The following is a 17,358-nucleotide window of genomic DNA, read 5'->3' on the forward strand; positions in this document are numbered from 1 at the left end:
TTCGTTAAGTATTCACATACAAATGTGCAGTTCCGAAAATTAAAGTAACAAAATGTAGGTCTATTGTCAAAATATTAACAAATTGTTGCTAACTACAGCTGCGTGCCATATCAAAGGGCGCATCTGAAGCGCTCAGACCGGTCTGGCATACGGAGGATTGTTCTTGTCGCCTGGCAACTGGAACAGCTCCCAATGACGAGCGCGAGAAATACTGGACTTTTTTGTATTCAATTGGGTTTTATATTCAAACAGGGCTAAACCAAAAATACATGACCCGGCAGCGCCGGGGCTGAAACATCCTCAACATGTCCTCCAGTAAAATATAAAACATAAAAATGACAATAGCCAATTCTGGCTGTTTACCCAATTAGGCTATATGAAATGAATTATCAGGATGGCAGCTGTCCTCTCGCACCGTTGCTTGGCGCCAGGAGCGGTGATCAGAAACACCTGGTTGCGCAATTAGGAAATCTTAGAAGGCTACATGGTGCGTCCTTCGAAGGACGCATAGGCTGCATCCTTGAAGTCTTCAGTCCTTCGAAGGATGCAGCCTTCACATAGGGACACAGCTCCTGTCTCGCATGCACACTCTTGCTCGCTTGCTCTAGATTCCGGGAGATTTTAACTCATTTGCGGGCATTAGGGAGCTGCTATCAATATGCGGGAGACTCCCGGAACTTCCGGGAGACTTGGGATGTCTGCTACTGTCTTCATTGGCATCCGCTATAATCAAACAAGATGAGTGCTGCTGACGTTGTACGAAATAAACAGATATAACGTGCGTGACACATCTAAGCTTCTAAGAACTGTAGGTGGATCTAATGGCCGTTTCACACATACTCCGTGTGCAGTGTGTGTGCAGTGCAGGATCAGCACGCGCTATAGTGCTTCACATATGACGCGTTTGCAGTAAATAACTGATTCACAGCTGTACCACAAACACTTACTATTTTTATTTAAAATACAAAAGTTACGCTGTAACTTTCATTTAAAAAAAAAGTTTTGTCAGCATTGCGATTCTCTTTGTACACATATACACTCTTTAATAGACGCATGCACGTTTAAACACAATTTAACCCTTATGTGCTGTTTGGGATGTTTTCAGCCACTATGGGGTATTTTTGAGTGTTAATTTGGCTTTAACTTTCTCCGTGTTTCAGCAAATGGAATAATTTTTGGTGACAAATCTTATTTTGAAACGTATTTGTAATTTTTTAAAAGCATCGATAACAGGTCAACATCGTCTGATGTCAGCAGCGTCTGGATTATACTTCTGTGGTATAGTTGTATAAGAATTGTAGCCACATAGTCTTCAAATGCTCCTCCTTGCGCAGATGAAAAAGTTTGCTTTTGAGTTGCACTTCAGAACACAGCGTCTCGTCGCCATGATGTTTTCGAGTTTTCACTGGCGTCTTGGAGCGCAATAAGTGGGTGTATCATATTCAACTTGACAAGTTGACGTCATCTAGTCAGAGAAAAAGCTTCGGTCTTCTAATGTTTCATAAAAATGACTCCAAGTCGACTCTTACTTTTGAAAGACAATAACTTTATATACGGTGCACTTTCATTTTTAAAACTTTGCAGGAAGTTTTTGTTCACTTAGATCTATGTTACACACTACATGAAAGGTAAATTTCAAAATTCCATGATAGGTACTCTTTAATGTCAAATAAAACAGCTAAAATATTTAGTTGGACCTGATGTTGACAATCCATATAACAGTTTCTCAAACCTCCCTTTACTGACCATTTGTGGTAAACAAACCAGAAAGAAAATATTCTTCTATTTCATAGTTTACCCGTTTGTCTAAAACTGATGAAGTTCTTGAATGTTTCTAACATGAATGTTCTTCAGCATCATGAATGAATGAAGAATAAACACCAACCTCTTTGTTCTTCAGGATCTTCAGTGTGTTTCATTCTGCAGGGTTCTGGATCACTCATGTTCTCGCTGTCCTCTTTAATAAACTCAGTCTTTACAGATGTCAGCTCTTCCTGATGCTTTGTGCTCATCTTCACTTGTAGACTGATGGGAATATTCCAGCATTTATTGATGAATTATAGTGGGAGGAGCTTCACTGATGAGGTGTTTGCTGTGGGAGGAGCTTCACTGATGATGTGACTGCTTTGGGAGGAGCTACACTGATGATATGATTGGTGTGGGAGGAGCTTCACTGATTATGTGATTGATGTGGGAGGAGCTTCACTGATGATGAATTCCACAGTAGGAGGAGCTGAGAATCAAATTTATCAGTTACTGAGTTTGTTTTAATAAATGACACATCTAAGCATTTATGTCTGTATCTCTCTACAGAAACCAACAATTACTCTCAGTCTATTGACACCAACGAGCTTAAGTGCAAATTTACAGGAGATCTGAAGACATCAGCATAATAAATGAGGTGAAAATAGGAACTATTGTCATGAAATAGTGTTTTCAGCAGATCTGTTAATATTGATGAGCCTCAGTTTATCAACACTCATTCAACAAGCCATTCAGGATCATCAGCAGATCATCTCACTTTATTCTGAGTGTTTGTTGTTAGAAACACATTATTTGAGTCAGGATAGATGATAAAAGCCTATAAAACTGCTCTATTGAAAGATGATACTGTTATATCTCTCAATATAACATTGATAAAACAACAATACATAAATAAACACTAATGTCACTCATCTTCAACCACTACAGCTACATAACTATGAACTGAAACATGGTTTGATTACTGTACGTTCACACCGCCGCCGACTTGAGCGTCAAAGAAGCTCTGGCCGCTCTGTCAAGGAATCAAGGATGCTTGTCAAAAAGCACAGGGAAGCTCGTTGACGCTTTGGACGCTCTGACGTAACAGGGAGAAGAGAAGTGTGACAACATGAAATGTAATAAACAGAAAAAACGAGCAATACATTGAAGAAACCTTTTATAATGACAGCATTTTTATAACCGTTTTGGTCACATTTGGTCGGGGAAAAAAATAATTAGCTATTATTATTATTATTTGCATTAGGCTATTATTTGCATTAGTGCAATTGGTCAAATCGTTGTCACCGTGAGCAAATGAATTGCATTCCCGCTAAAAACGAGCGTTTGTAAATATTTCAAATAAAATTTGCGCTCATTCTCAAATGTGTATCACATGATCATTGTGGAAAATCGCGAAATTGTTGTGTTTGGTGCTGCTTTACTGTATTTGCAGAGAAGACGTCGGAACTAATGTTTTGGTAGGAACGAAAGTTCACATCGTATATTTCTCCGGAATCAGCCAGAGTGAAGGACGTCTTTATTCTGATTGGTTGCTGGTGTTTTGCCGCTGAACCGCGTCATAGCTCATTACCATAAAGTAGGGATGGGCGATATATTATCGTTTGCGATATACCGGTAAAATTTTTCCTCACGATAAGAATTAGTCTTCCCGCGATAATAACGATAAAGCCTAGTTGATGATGGGACCCATTCGCAGCTCACGCCCATGGCGGAAGGCGGACGTGAAGCTGAGGTGTAGTTTATCGCTATACAAGTAATCCGTGTTCACACCGAACATGAATTTAATTATTTACGCAAGTAAGTTACATACAAAGTCAATGCAAAGACGCGAATAGACGCATCATTCGCGTCGGGCGTCGCGAATGACGCGAATTGGGCGACGCGTCTGCCGCGAACGTCTTCCGCGCAAATTGAAAAATTTGAACTCGAGCGAATGTTCAAGCGTCTAACTAGATGCGATAGACGCGTATTTGATGCTGTATTCGCGTTTGGTGTGAAAACAACATTACTACCTCTACAATCTGGAACTGGTACACACAGATAGATTTTCACCCGCCCATCTCGCCGAACACTGACTGAGTGCTTCAGAGTTTCGCTCTCCGTCAAGTGATCTGTAAAGCCCACTATATCAGTTCATCTCAATGAATAGAATACACAGTGTATTTGACGCGCAGTAAACACTAGTGTGAGGCGCACGACTTGCTGTCACTTTGCTGAGAGCACTCAGTGTTTCTCACACACTCAATGAGAGAGAGAGTCTTACATACCACGCAGAATTGAAGTGTGCATGACGTCTACATGTAAATTATATTATTTGTTGTATTTTCCTGTAAAAATAATGGAGTTCATTTAGAATTATTCAGCTTTTATGAGCAAGAAGAAACTAATGTGCAAACGTGATAATATTCATGAACCCAGCAGCTCATCAATCCTTAGTGCGGTTTATATTGTTATTAGTATCAGAATTCATAGTAGTATTAGTTGCTATAACTATTCGTTGTTAGTTTTTTTACATTTCAAACTTGTAAATGATTTGAACTGTGTGATGTTTTTCAGTATAGTTGCACTATTTAAACATTATCTGCACTTTTACAGAAGAAACGTATATATGCAACTTTTCCATTTCTGCAAGGGATGGTGATTGGATTTTTACTGTTTTTTTAAATTATTTTATGTACGGTAATTGGTATTTTATAGGAGCCTATTTGATGAAGGGTACATTTTACTTTGCATGCAGCTATCATTTGTAGCCAAAAACAGTGGTGAATATGGTATTATATTTATATCGTCATTTATATCGTTATCACAATAAATGCCAGAAAATATCGTGATATATTTTTAAGTCCATATCGCCCATCCCTACCATAAAGTTGAGCTTCTTTCAACTTTCTGATTGACGCTCAAAACGCCCAAAACGCGACGCCGAGGGATTTGACGCTCCTTGCAGCTGAGAGAAGCCAGCTTCCATTGAAAATGAATGACTTCCGGCCGCTTTGGAAGCTCAAGTCGGCGGCGGTGTGAACGTACAGTTAGATATCTAACATGTAACAGTTTTTATGTGCAGAGACTGACAATCTTCAATGACAATTAGATGATTATCTTTGCTTAATGTTACGAACAGCAGCTTAGCTAATTATATTCCTTTAGCTTCTCTGTTTTATCTCGGGATGCCCATCCTGAGGTAACTAGAGAGCACGTCAGCTCCAGTCTGGATCCAGCCTCTTATGAAGACTTGAGATGCCCAAAGGTCCCTTTAGAATACCTTAGTCTTAATTTGGCTTTAACTTTCTCCGTGTTTCAGCAAATGGAATGATTTTTGGTGACAAATCTTATTTTAAAACATATTTGTAATTTTTTAAAAGCATCGATAACAGGTCAACATCGTCTGATGTCAGCAGCGTCTGGATTATACTTCTGTGGTATGGTTGTATAAGAATTGTAGCCACATAGTCTTCAAATGCTCCTCCTTGGGCAGATGAAAAAGTTTGCTGTTGAGTCGCACTTCAGAACACAGCGTCTCGTCGCCATGATGTTTTCGAGTTTTCACTGGCGTCTTGGAGCGCAATAAGTGGGTGTATCATATTCAACTTGACAAGTTGACGTCATCTAGTCAGAGAAAAAGCTTCGGTCTTCTAATGTTTCATAAAAATGACTCCAAGTCGACTCTTACTTTTGAAAGACAATAACTTTATATACGGTGCAGTTTCATTTTTAAAACTTTGCAGGATGTTTTTGTTCACTTAGATCTATGTTACACACTACATGAAAGGTAAAATTTCAAAATTCCATGATAGGTACTCTTTAATGTCAAATAACCTGATGTTGACAATCCATATAACAGTTTCTCAAACCTCCCTTTATTGACCATGGAACCCCCTTTACTGCATGGAACCCCATGAAGTTTTATTTTCTATTTTTTTAACAGAACTGCTTTTGAAGACGTAAATCAATCTGATGGATGAGATTTGTTCCTTAGTGTAAAATGGAAATGCATGGTAATTTTATAAATACCATGTTTATTCGGGATTTGAACCCGTGTCATCAAAATTATTGATTGGGTGGGGCAATAATTTTGATGACACTCACAATAGGGTAACGACAAAACGTTTTCTCGCTCATGTGAGCAAACACACACTGGAGAAACAAACGTTTGGGCATTTCTCAGTGAGTTAAGTCATAGCCGAGCGGTAGAACTTAGGGTTCGATCATTAAGATGACACGGGTTCCAATCCCGAACAAAAATAGACCTACTGTACCTAAATTTTATATTTTGCTATTAATGCAGAGAGATTTGTCCAGTTCTAAAACTCTGTTACACCATATTCTTTTTAGCTTAAATTTATTAAATACAATTATCATGCATTTCCATTTTACACTAAGCAACAAATAGTATACAACAGAATGACCTTGCATATAGCTATAATAATACCAATCGTAATTTCAAAAGCAACTGTAAGAAAAAATAAAAAAAATTATATAGGCCTAGCCTACATAGAGTTTTTAAAAACATGGTTTTAAGTAGCAAGTGCGATTTGCCAGGGGGGACGGGGATTTCCTTCTGGTCTAAACATCCCTGCTTATGCTGAATTATTTTAATCCCCACACCCCTCCCTCCACAGTAATCAATGCTATAGGCTACTTCACCAATAGACCATATAAAATAAAGAGATCCTATAAACGACAAACAATAAAACCATGTATTGTTATATAAAACCAGTTGTTCATTAGTTCTAATGCATGCACGGCTTTTCAAAATGTCCCAACGCATTTTGAGATTATTTTGAATGAAATATTGAAGTTTATAATTAAGTGTTTTTGGCACACCACACCCAGTGGCATTTTTCTTAAGTCGGGTTTTATTCTGGCATGTTGAGTTAGTGTTCGAGAAACACCGCGGCGCGTTCATTTGATTTATTTTTCTCATAACAGCTAAAATAACTTCATAGGCTATACGTGATTTTTTTGGTCATACAGATAACAGTAGAGTAGCCTACACCGTTCTGGGAACTGTGCGTCACAAAAATTAACCGAAAGCCACTTGCCTCAGCTCAGTCACGATAAGAATCCGGCTATGTCTAAAGCCTTTAAATGTCTAAATATTTAGGCTAATAAATGCTATCTGATTATGTAATCCATATGAAAACGAGATACAGAGGATCTGCTCAAACAGGTTTAGCTATGATGTAAGCGCTTCCCATGAGAAAATGACATGGGGGAAAATCTCGCTCTAATTAAATGTAGAGACTAAATCGCCCTGAATTAAAATGTAAAAACAGATCAAATTATTTATTTGTCGAAATGTTGCGATATTGTTTTATTTAAGTTCATAATTATTCTATAGCCTAACCCAGCAAACATTGGTCCGACGGCAACGTCGTGTCCCTGGCCAAAAACAGTCGCGGTAGGACGGCATAAATCGGTAAAAATATGTAACACAGAACATTTTGCAAAAATGCATTCAGATACATTTGTACATGTCTAGTTCTCTGGGGTTGCATGTATAATTGTTATTTTGGCTTTTAGCTACGTGTAGTTCAAATATAATGTGTCGGGTGAGAGGACGTCACCTGGCGACGTCTTTTGCACCTGCATTTATAGTCCATCATGACCCTCTATGAAATCCTTGTGAAATATGCAAAAGCTGTGCTTAATCCGTGCATGGTTAATACTGCAATAATTACACGTCTAGTCAAGGCTGTGAATGACGTCCACTGACGTCTTTTACACGTCTACTCAAGCAAGACAGAAAAAAAAAACAGGAATTATCTTTATGGAATACACGATTTGTATACAAATTAAATGCATTTAGCCTACTTTATCTTGTTTAAATAAATTATAATCACAAAGTACCCAGTGTGGTTGTGAGTGCATATAAGCCACTGCATTGTAGTCATTATTTCAACCTGTGTACCTGATGTATTCGTTGTTATATTTTTTATGGAATGTATGCATACATGTGAAACAGAAATATATCCGGTCACCATTTATGTCTGAGTTGGATGTAATTGCCAAAACTGTACTGCCAAGATGTAGTAACAAAAGATCTCGCGATATCACAAAACCCGCGATAGGATAGATCATCTCGCGAGTCTCCCCATAGACTCCGGAACATTGAACAATGAACAACCACGAGGAGAGGATCGAATTGAATCGATATTATTAAAAATCTACGGTTGGGTAAGTACATTTTGTATTATTAGATTACAGGCATGAAAACGGTTCAGGGGTGAAAAAGTTGAGAAGGATATTACCCATCTAGGGGGGTTCGGGGGGCATGCTCCCCCGTAAGAAAATTTTATATATTCCATATTTAAAGCATCAATCTGATGAATTTTTAAATGCATATTTTGCATACCAGCGCAAAAAAAAAAAAAAAAAAATCGAATAGAATTTCTATAACTCTGTGTTGAACTGATAATCACTCTTTTGTGTGTTAAACACAATCTACTTAATACAGACAACTTCATTATAAAGAAAAACAACAAATCAAAAAATATGATCATAACCTATGACAAAAATTCTATTATAAACTACATTAGTGGATAACTCGGCAGTAAAATTTAGTCTAGAAAAATCACAAGTGTACAATAATTTCATAAAATCTGAACATTTAGTGAAAAAAAAACATTATTTAGTGGGGAACAAATAAGACACAATAAGTGTAGCACTAAATCTGGTAAAACGTTACACATTGCTCTTTGTATTGTTGTAAAATGCATTAATGAAAAACAAGATAAAAATCAGAAAGATCAATTATTTTATATATAGTCTAGGCTACTATAAAATTAAGAATTTTGTTTAAAATCTATATCACAGCTGTTTAATGAGGCAGCAACATATGATAGATAGGACAGAACAAAAAAGGCTATTAATAATCTTTCATTGCGCAAAAGTATTATATGAGTATGAAAGGATCCAACACAGTGCGGCACAAAGCGCTTATGCGCATCCCGAGCGCAGAATGATGCGCTTGAAACAACACGGAGTCACAGAGCGCAGCCCGTCGAGTCCGCATTGAAAAGTTCAAAGCACAAAGGAAAGACATATTGATACGTAGTGTATTATACAGTATCTATCTATGCAATAGTTTATTGAGCCTTTTCTTTTAAAAGTTTTAAATTTCAGTTACTGTGCACGTGAAGAACAATTATAGTGCTCCAGTGTTGTGATCTAAAATACACACGGTAGAAAGGAACATGATTAAGATACAGCAATGAAGTCCAGCAAGATAGTCATTTTATGCGAAACCATAGAGCTTTATCTACAGATCAAGTATTATAATATTAACATTGAATCTTCTTTGAGAAAGTTTCATCGTTGACTGTGTTGTAACCATAGACTGTAAAGGTTGTAACTGAACGCGCGCGCTGTTTGATGCTGAACAGACTGATCTCATGAAATGGCGTATGTATGACACGCCAATTCGTATTTCCATTTTTGGCGTGCTATCAACACGCATAACCGCTCTTCAGCGTGTTTATCAACGCCTTTGACTTATATTTATATATACATAATACATTAATATAACGTTATGACCTACCCCAACCCCGTCCCTAAACCTACCCGTCACTGGGGTTAATACCATTTATGAGTGTTCTCCTACCATCCTATGTCTGAGATTAACGTGCTTGAGTTAGTTGTTTGACATGAATGAATCGAAAGAAAGATGCCCACATTGTCAACTGAAATTTACTTTGTTCGGCTAAAATTAGTTGGCTAAAAATTACTTTGAACTTATAGAACGGTATACCAAGGTATAAAGTATGTTTAATGATACAGTCAAAGTTATTACTGTAACTTATTTATAAACCCTCTGGGTTCGGCAAACGCGCCGGCGCGTTTTGCTTGATTTTTTTCACATAGCAGAAAAATAGACGGGGAAGTTCGGATCATTTTACTGACTCTCCTGTTCGAACTCGTTCATCAAAATGAACGAATCTTTTTTCGAGTAATTTCGTTCATTTTCAAGTAGCTTTAAACGTTATACTTCTAACCACCAAATTCCCCGAACACATCCACCTATGCAATCTTGATCATATTCTGAATAAAGAAATCATTATAATGCAGTCAAAAATAATTTACAGGGAACATAAATAATTAATTTACCTTCCGAGTCTTTAACATTTAACATTTTACGATTTTTAGTTTATTTCATTTTGAAATAGGTGGCACCAGACCCTCAAAGAACGCCTACCCCATGTAACCACAAGAAATATTATACGTGGTGGTTTTAAAACACTGGCCAGTAAAATAAAATGAATTTAAAGGTCCCATGATATTGATTATTTGTTAACATTTGTTAACCAAACTAAAATATCAATTACAAAATACTGAATTATTATATAAAGGGACAGTTCAGTATAACAGTTAAAGCCACTTGAATGAAGGAAATGACTCGAAAAAAGATTCGTTCATTTTGATGAACGAGTTCGAACAGGAGAGTCAGTAAAATGATCCGAACTTCCGGTCTATTATTCTGCTATGTGAAAAAAATCGAGCAAAACGCGCCGGCCCAGAGGGTTATTAAGTTACAGTAATAACTTTGACTGTATCATTAAGCATACTTTATACTATGGTATACCATATAAGTCCAAAGTAATTTTTAGCCTACTAATGTTAGCCAAACAAAGTAAATTTCAGTTGACAATGTGGGCATCATTTCTTTCGGTTCATTCATGTCAAAAAAGTAAAACTCAAGCACGTTAATCTAATAATACAAAATGTACTTACCCAACAGTAGATTTTTAATAATATCGATTCAATTCCTCCTCTCCTCGTGGTTGTTCAATGTTCAATGTTCCGGAGTCTATGGGGAGAACGCGTTAACATCTCGCGAGATAATCTATCCTATCGCGGGTTTTGTGATATCGCGAGATCTTTTGTTACTACATACTACAATGCAAAGGCTTATAACAACCACACTGGGTACTTTGTGATTATAATTTATTTAAACAAGAGAAAGTAGATATATTTAATTTGTATACAAATCGTGATTTCATAAAGATAATTCCTGTTTTTTTTTCTGTCTTGCTTGACTAGACGTGTAAAAGACGTCAGTGGACGTCATTCACAGCCTTGCTAGACGTGTAAAGGACGTCAGTGGACGTCTTCACAACCTCTTAAAAACTACTTGGGCAATTGAATTAATTATTGCAGTATTAACCATGCACGGATTAAGCACAGCTTTTGCATATTTCACAAGGATTTCATAGAGGGTCATGATGGACTATAAATGCAGGTGCAAAAGACGTCGCCAGGTGACGTCCTCTCACCCGACACATTATATTGTGAACTACACGTAGCTAAAAGCCAAAAGAACAATTATACATGCAACCCCAGAGAACTTGTAGACATGTACAAATGTATCTGAATGCATTTTTGTGAAATGTTCTGTGTGACATTTTTACCGATTTATGCCGTCCTACCGCGACTATTTTTGGCCAGGGACACGACGTTGCCGTCGGAGTCGGACCAATGTTTGCTGGGTTAATGCTGTCAGCCAACATTATATTATATTGAGATTCGATCTCGGTGTCTCTTGAAGCTCCGTGTCGTTGCGTTAACCACAGACCTACCGCCTGAACATTGTCAAATCAACATCATATGCTCTTCCAAAGCCTAATGTAGCCTAATATGTTTCTATTGTTTTCATTATTTACTAAATTTATTTTCAGTATTGTGATTATGAATTATTTTAACTACGTTTCACTTGAATTCATCTGCTACCAGCTTTCAATCGCTCTGAATGAGCCGCGGCGCGGCGGCAGATTACGCAAAGAGAGAATAAACGGACACTTTTCAAAGTCTGTGATTGTAGCGCCTCTTAGCGGTAAAAGGCGGCAAATACACCCCAAATTTTACCGCCGCGGCGCAACGGCGGGGGTAAAAGTATTATTCTGGTTGGGTACCAACTGTATATAGTCTAGAATTTGTTTAAGATTTTATTATTTAGAAAACAAGTAATTTTGCTATATATTTGGACAATTATTTCTTCTGTCTGTGACTTTGGATTTCCTCTGTGTATGTGAAAGACCTTGAATGGAATGTTGTTTGCTGCAGAAAATTCTATTCTGAGAAGTCACATGGTAGAAGACCTTTACCCAAAACTATCTATAGGGTGTGTTACCTTCTTTGGAAGAAGATGTATGTATATAACTCTGAACCAAAAGATACTCGGGAGCGCGATGGAAGGCCAGAGGGCCAGTGGGCCGGAGGGCCAGAGCGTTAGAGCGCCGTTCTATTGAACGGGACGGCGTTCGAAAATAAAGTCTAATTATTTCTGGCATCAAAGATCTCTGCGAAGTTATTTTTCAGAAAGATTGAAAACCACAACAAATTCGGCTGAATTCAGGTCATGCCTTAAGATTGTTTTCCGCTCACATTTTACAGCATAGCTCTAAGCAGACTTTCTAACAGTCTTTGATTCTAATCTTCCTCAAAAGCTCAAGCATTTCCACTTCTGACATCTCACAGAAAGTGGGTGATTTCCTGTTCTGTTGTTTAGTTCCAGAAACAGCCGTTGCATAGGAAATGTCATTCTGATATGGGCCTCTCGCTACAACGGCAAGCAGATGATTTCAGTTCTCAGGCAAATGTCTCCATGAATAAAGTCCATGAGTCACTGAATAAAAAAGTTGATAAACATTGTAAGATGGTTTATGTCAGAAAGCTAATTTGACTGCCCCAATAGTGAAATATTAAATTTGCAGGAGAGATTTGGATCGCTTGATGCATGATTAAAACTTGCCTTGCGTTGCCCCAATGACAAGGACAGTATAAAAGGCTTTGTTCCCTGTTTCTGAGCGCCGCAATTTCAGTTGAAGACCTACACGCTTTTCTGTTATTTTTTCCCCTTTTTTGAATTTATTGTCTTGGTATTATTTAAGTAAAACGAAACCTTTCAGTGGTGATTCGGAAAACTGTCAAGACAAGTCTAAGAGTGATTATTCCTAGAAATATCTTTATTTTGATAAAGTTTGGATTTGGATACTAGCAAACGCCCAGAGAAACGGATCCAGGACTGAACTGGTTAAACCCTGAAACAACATCTAGCATCTTTAACCTACAGGTAAGGGCAATTTATAATTGCAACAGGTTGTGGGAATGAAATTACCTGAGATACTTGAAATATGAATATTTTCATTCTGGGTTTAATACCGCTTTTGTTGAATCGTAACTTGTTAAGTTGAAGTTTATTTGTGTACTCTATTAAAGTCTCTTATTTCACTACACTGTGACTTAGTGTTTTTAAAGTACTACTTAGATTGAGTATAAGTTACTGTTGCACTTTCTTTGAAACTGTGTAAAAAAAACTGACATGCCTTTTATTGAAAAAAAAGTTTCTGGACATCAAGTTTTAAATATATATATATATATACACACACATACACACACTTTTTTATATTCCTAGATGTATTTGTTGAACTGTTTCTTATATTGCTAAACTAAAATACTATTTTCAGTTTAGTGTTACAAGTGGCTGTGGTGAAATAATATATTAATGTCAAATGTATGCCAGATAATACAAATACTCTAGTTCACTGTTCATGTTTTATTAAGGGATAAACACGGCATAAAATAAATCTATCAATTCACTCAGGGCTAGTAGCTATACAGCTGTATCACACACCCATGTTGAGAAGAGGAAGAGTTGCTGCATTAGTGTCATAACGTGGAATTCACACCGGATTCACAAAAGTTTGTCCTGAAAGATGGAGCAGTTCCCACTTTAAAAGCAGAAGCTAATGTTTATGGGTCACGACATGTACGTTTTATGCTTTGTTGATGTGTTTTCCATCGCCAGTTTCTATCGTTTTATGCTGTAGCAACGCCGTTTTAAACACATACAAACTTTATTTAATCCCACCAGCGATCGTTGAATGATGGTGTTTGTTGACATCAGGTAATGTTAACATTTCCTTTACTGTGGTAAAACAATGGTTAGTCTCGTAATGTGCTCATGGTTCTGGCGACAGATATTTGGCTACATTCGTTTTGTAGTGTGTGTGTGTGTGTGTTTGTGCGAGAAAGAGAGAATGTGTGTGAGAGTGCTGATAAAATAATCCCTTCGAGGATTGTAATATTATGAGGTAGAACGATTGTATGAAATGCATGGATATTTTTGCGTGTTTTAACATGAACAGCAGTAGCATTTACAAATAACCGCGTATGGAAAAAGTATGAGACATCTACAAAAAACAAAAAAAACATACCTTTCGGAAACGTCCTGTAACAGCCATTCGTGCAACGAGGCTGACTCCAGCTCCCTTTTCGCCAGCTCCTTATTCGTCGAACTATTCGTTCCAATTTAAAAACGTTGGACGGTTGTTAACCCCTCCCTCTCGGTGCTTTTGGCATATTTCTTAAAGGAACAGTTGTATGTGAATTACAAGCCTGAGGATCGGGCAGCATTTTTCATTTCACAGTGATTTTCATTTAACAGTTAAAATAAATAGCCTATTCCTGAAAAGATTATATTGTCTGCCTCTATAAATGGTGTAAGCTATATGGTATATTATTATTTTGTAATTACTAAATGTTGTTTTTAAAGTATGGAGAAACGTGACATTATGTTTCCAATGTAATTTCTGTTCTTTATTAGAAGTTATCCATTACTCCAGTCTAACATATATATATATATATATATATATATATATATATATATATATATATATATATATATATATATATATATATACATATATATATATATATATATATATATGTATGTGGGCCAGTGACAAATAAGGTTTTCAACTGATAAAAAATTAAAATTGGTTAAAATTGCACATCAAACTAGTTATTATCTTTATGGGGATGTTTTTTACTTATTACTAAAATCTCAATTTTAAACAATGTATTTTAAGCGGTTTTACTGAGAATCATGTGACGACACCAGTCAAAATGTCATACGGGATAACGTTAATGCATTTTCTAAATATTATGGTATTAAAACTTTTCAAATCAATAATACTTAATGAATATGTAAAGTGATGCAGTAAACAATATTTAGAGCTCAGAAAACATTTTTTTGCACATCTATTTTTTCTCATTATATTGTGCTTTCTTTAAACGTGACCCTACTTGTTCAAGTTCTTTACCCACATTTTAACACTGCAATGTGATTTAAAATGCAAAATGTCTGAAAATGCTTTACAGAACTTGGTATCATGTTATTATTGTTTCCTCAACTCCATTAAGTGAAATTATGCATTTCAATGGAAAAAAACAGCGTTATCCCGCCTGACTTAAATTGTTACTCGGTATGACACCATATGAGTTAACACATGAATTGTCATTTTTACAACACTTATACATAATAATGTTCATAAATAATTAATGTTTATGTTATGCAATGTTTTTCCAGGAAATTAATTAGGCTCCACTGTAAAGAAATACAGATGTGGTTTTCAGTGTGTAAACTGTTACACACAAACTCAGTATGGTTTCTTCCCAGATTTGGAAAGTATACAAATACATTTAAAAAAAAAATTCATGTTTATGAATATCAAAACAGCACAACTTTTCAACATTATAGGTTTAATTTAGTACTGAAAAGTACCTTGAACCATTTTATTGATGATCATAGTCACTCTACATCAATATTCATAAATAATGTAAAGAGTTAAAGTAGGCAATCTTCACTCATTTCACTGAACATTTAATTGAACAACAAATTTACAAAAGCATGTAATTGAACAACATATTTATAAAGAAAAATCTTATTAATGGGTTAAAGTACCTTGAATCACTAAATTTAATTAAATGAACACTACATTTTTTTTATAGACATTGTCTAAAATAACAGAAGCATTTAGAATAAAATGACAACCAATGAAATTTTGCATGCAGTTGCAGGTTATAACCTCATCTCATTAAACCTTCTCCAATCTTGGTTGCACAGTTGAGCACTGCGATTAGAGTATGGCTCTGGCTCAGAGATGATTGCATGGATTTCAGACCTGTAGTAATAGATGACATCAGGTGTCTCTGGCCACACAAATGAGTTCTTTCCACCGGTTTGTCTCAAGCAGCTCACCTCAATTTCATCTTCCACCACCTGGAGAACTTGGCCCACAAAGGGTTGGGCATCATATATCACCACAACAAATTTCCCAATCAAATCGAGTGCTTGCTGTTTTGTGGGTATGGCCTCCACAATTGTCTCATTACCTAACTGATTGAAGTCGATTACTATAGGGTCATGGCACTGGCAGATCTCTCCTCGCCTGCAAAAGCAGGACAGCTCTCTGTGGGTGATCTTTCCAGGGGTTTGTGCAGCAACTTGGTGTATCTTCATTGTACCCCTTACAACTGGGAGCTTACTTGGTACAGATTCATCATATCTGGTCACATCCTCCTCTGGAATCCAGAAGTGATCTATTGCTGAGCTGTTCTCCTTGAGAGCCCTGTAAAGTTCCTCTGGGGTCTGGATGTCTCTACCCATATTCACCAAGGCATCAGCAGTACGTTTCATGGCTCCTCCAACTCCATCAGGGGCCCCTTTCCCATGGGATTTTTCAGAGAAATTCCATGTGACTTCATCAAATCCCCAAAGGAAAGGAACTGTGCTCAGAAGATAAAAGTTATTTTTATTTCGGTACTGTGTCACTGGGCCATCACTTAAGAAGTGAACTTTGTTTATGGTTGGGTTCTCCTCCTTCACTTTTTTAAAGATTGGTTCAAGGTGTGCCCAGACAGCTCTTTCATCGTGACGGAGGCTGTTTGAGATGGTGGCATACGACTTGCACCCCTGCTTTGTGTATACCACACAGGTATGTATGGTTGCCTGTTTTCGACTTCCACCAAAATGGAAGGCCTGGATCTCTGTGCTTAGCTTGCATCCATAATTTTCAGAGAAGTCGATATGGACAACTACCTCTGTGTCACTGAGGTTTTCTTTGAGCTTTCTGCATTCTTCCAGCTGATGAAGCCAATTGAAGTGGTGTTTTGCAAGCAAATCTAGTGCTTGATTGAAGGATTTAACAAGCTCTTCCCATGACCCTGTTTCCTCCTTCTTAACAAAGTTGGTGTAAACCTTGTCATCTTTGTTTACTTTTTCTCTTCTCCATTGCTGCCATGTAGTTTCCCTTGAGATTTTGTCTTCGGGTAACGTCACCTCTATCTCAGAGTAGCAGCAATGTGGACATATGCGATACATACAATCCTTTTTCTTCTGATCACATGCTATATGTGAGAGAAGTGAAGATGTGCTTGATGTTCCCAGAACTCCATTATGAAACAGCTTTTCTGCAAGCAGCCTAACATTTTCATGATCAAGACAAGCGCAGGTGTTGCGATCTCTTGTTTTTGGCTCTGTCACAAAGAAGGGTCGCAGGCGCACAAACTGTTTGTCTGACATTTTTAACTCCTTCCCTGTTTTTAACTTCTCTTCACTGTACATACTGTGGAGTTCCTTCAGATTCCTTAAGAGCACTCTGCGCTGCTGCTTATTTTTTCCTTTGGTCATGGTGCCTTTCTTTCCAGGGAGAATTTGGCTGTTGTCATCTCTACAAAGAAATTTACTGACTTCTATTTTCTTTGATGCTGCCAGTTTCTTTCCCCCCCTTGGCTTGTACCTCTCATTCACAGTCT

General features: G+C 37.1%; 1 protein-coding gene across 14 annotated transcripts in view; it reads right to left on the reverse strand.

The window, feature by feature from the left end:
* The window catches only part of LOC143711087 (uncharacterized), a 307,737-nt gene that overhangs the window by 177,441 nt on the left and 112,938 nt on the right, over nt 1–17,358 (reverse strand). For 9 of the 14 annotated variants that reach the window (XR_013194741.1, XM_077202408.1, XM_077202407.1 and 6 more), the window contains exons 1-2: nt 13,977–14,086; nt 1,886–2,233 (exon numbers count right to left, since the gene is read on the reverse strand). The exons of 1 other annotated variant lie outside the window; for it this stretch is intronic. Coding sequence is in view for 11 of the 13 variants with exons in the window: in XM_077202408.1 (XP_077058523.1) it covers nt 1,886–2,012 (127 nt within the window). In the remaining 2 variants the exon portion in view is untranslated. Of the gene's footprint in view, nt 1–1,885; nt 2,234–2,726; nt 2,840–13,976; nt 14,090–17,358 lie in introns of those variants that run through there. 4 more of the 14 variants (XM_077202395.1, XM_077202394.1, XM_077202409.1 and 1 more) reach the window with 4 other exon arrangements.

The sequence above is a fragment of the Siphateles boraxobius genome, unplaced genomic scaffold (genome assembly GCF_051911475.1).
Source record: "Siphateles boraxobius isolate OS27281-9 unplaced genomic scaffold, OSU_SipBor_1 49, whole genome shotgun sequence".
In the NCBI taxonomy this organism is placed as follows: Eukaryota; Metazoa; Chordata; class Actinopteri; order Cypriniformes; family Leuciscidae; genus Siphateles; species Siphateles boraxobius.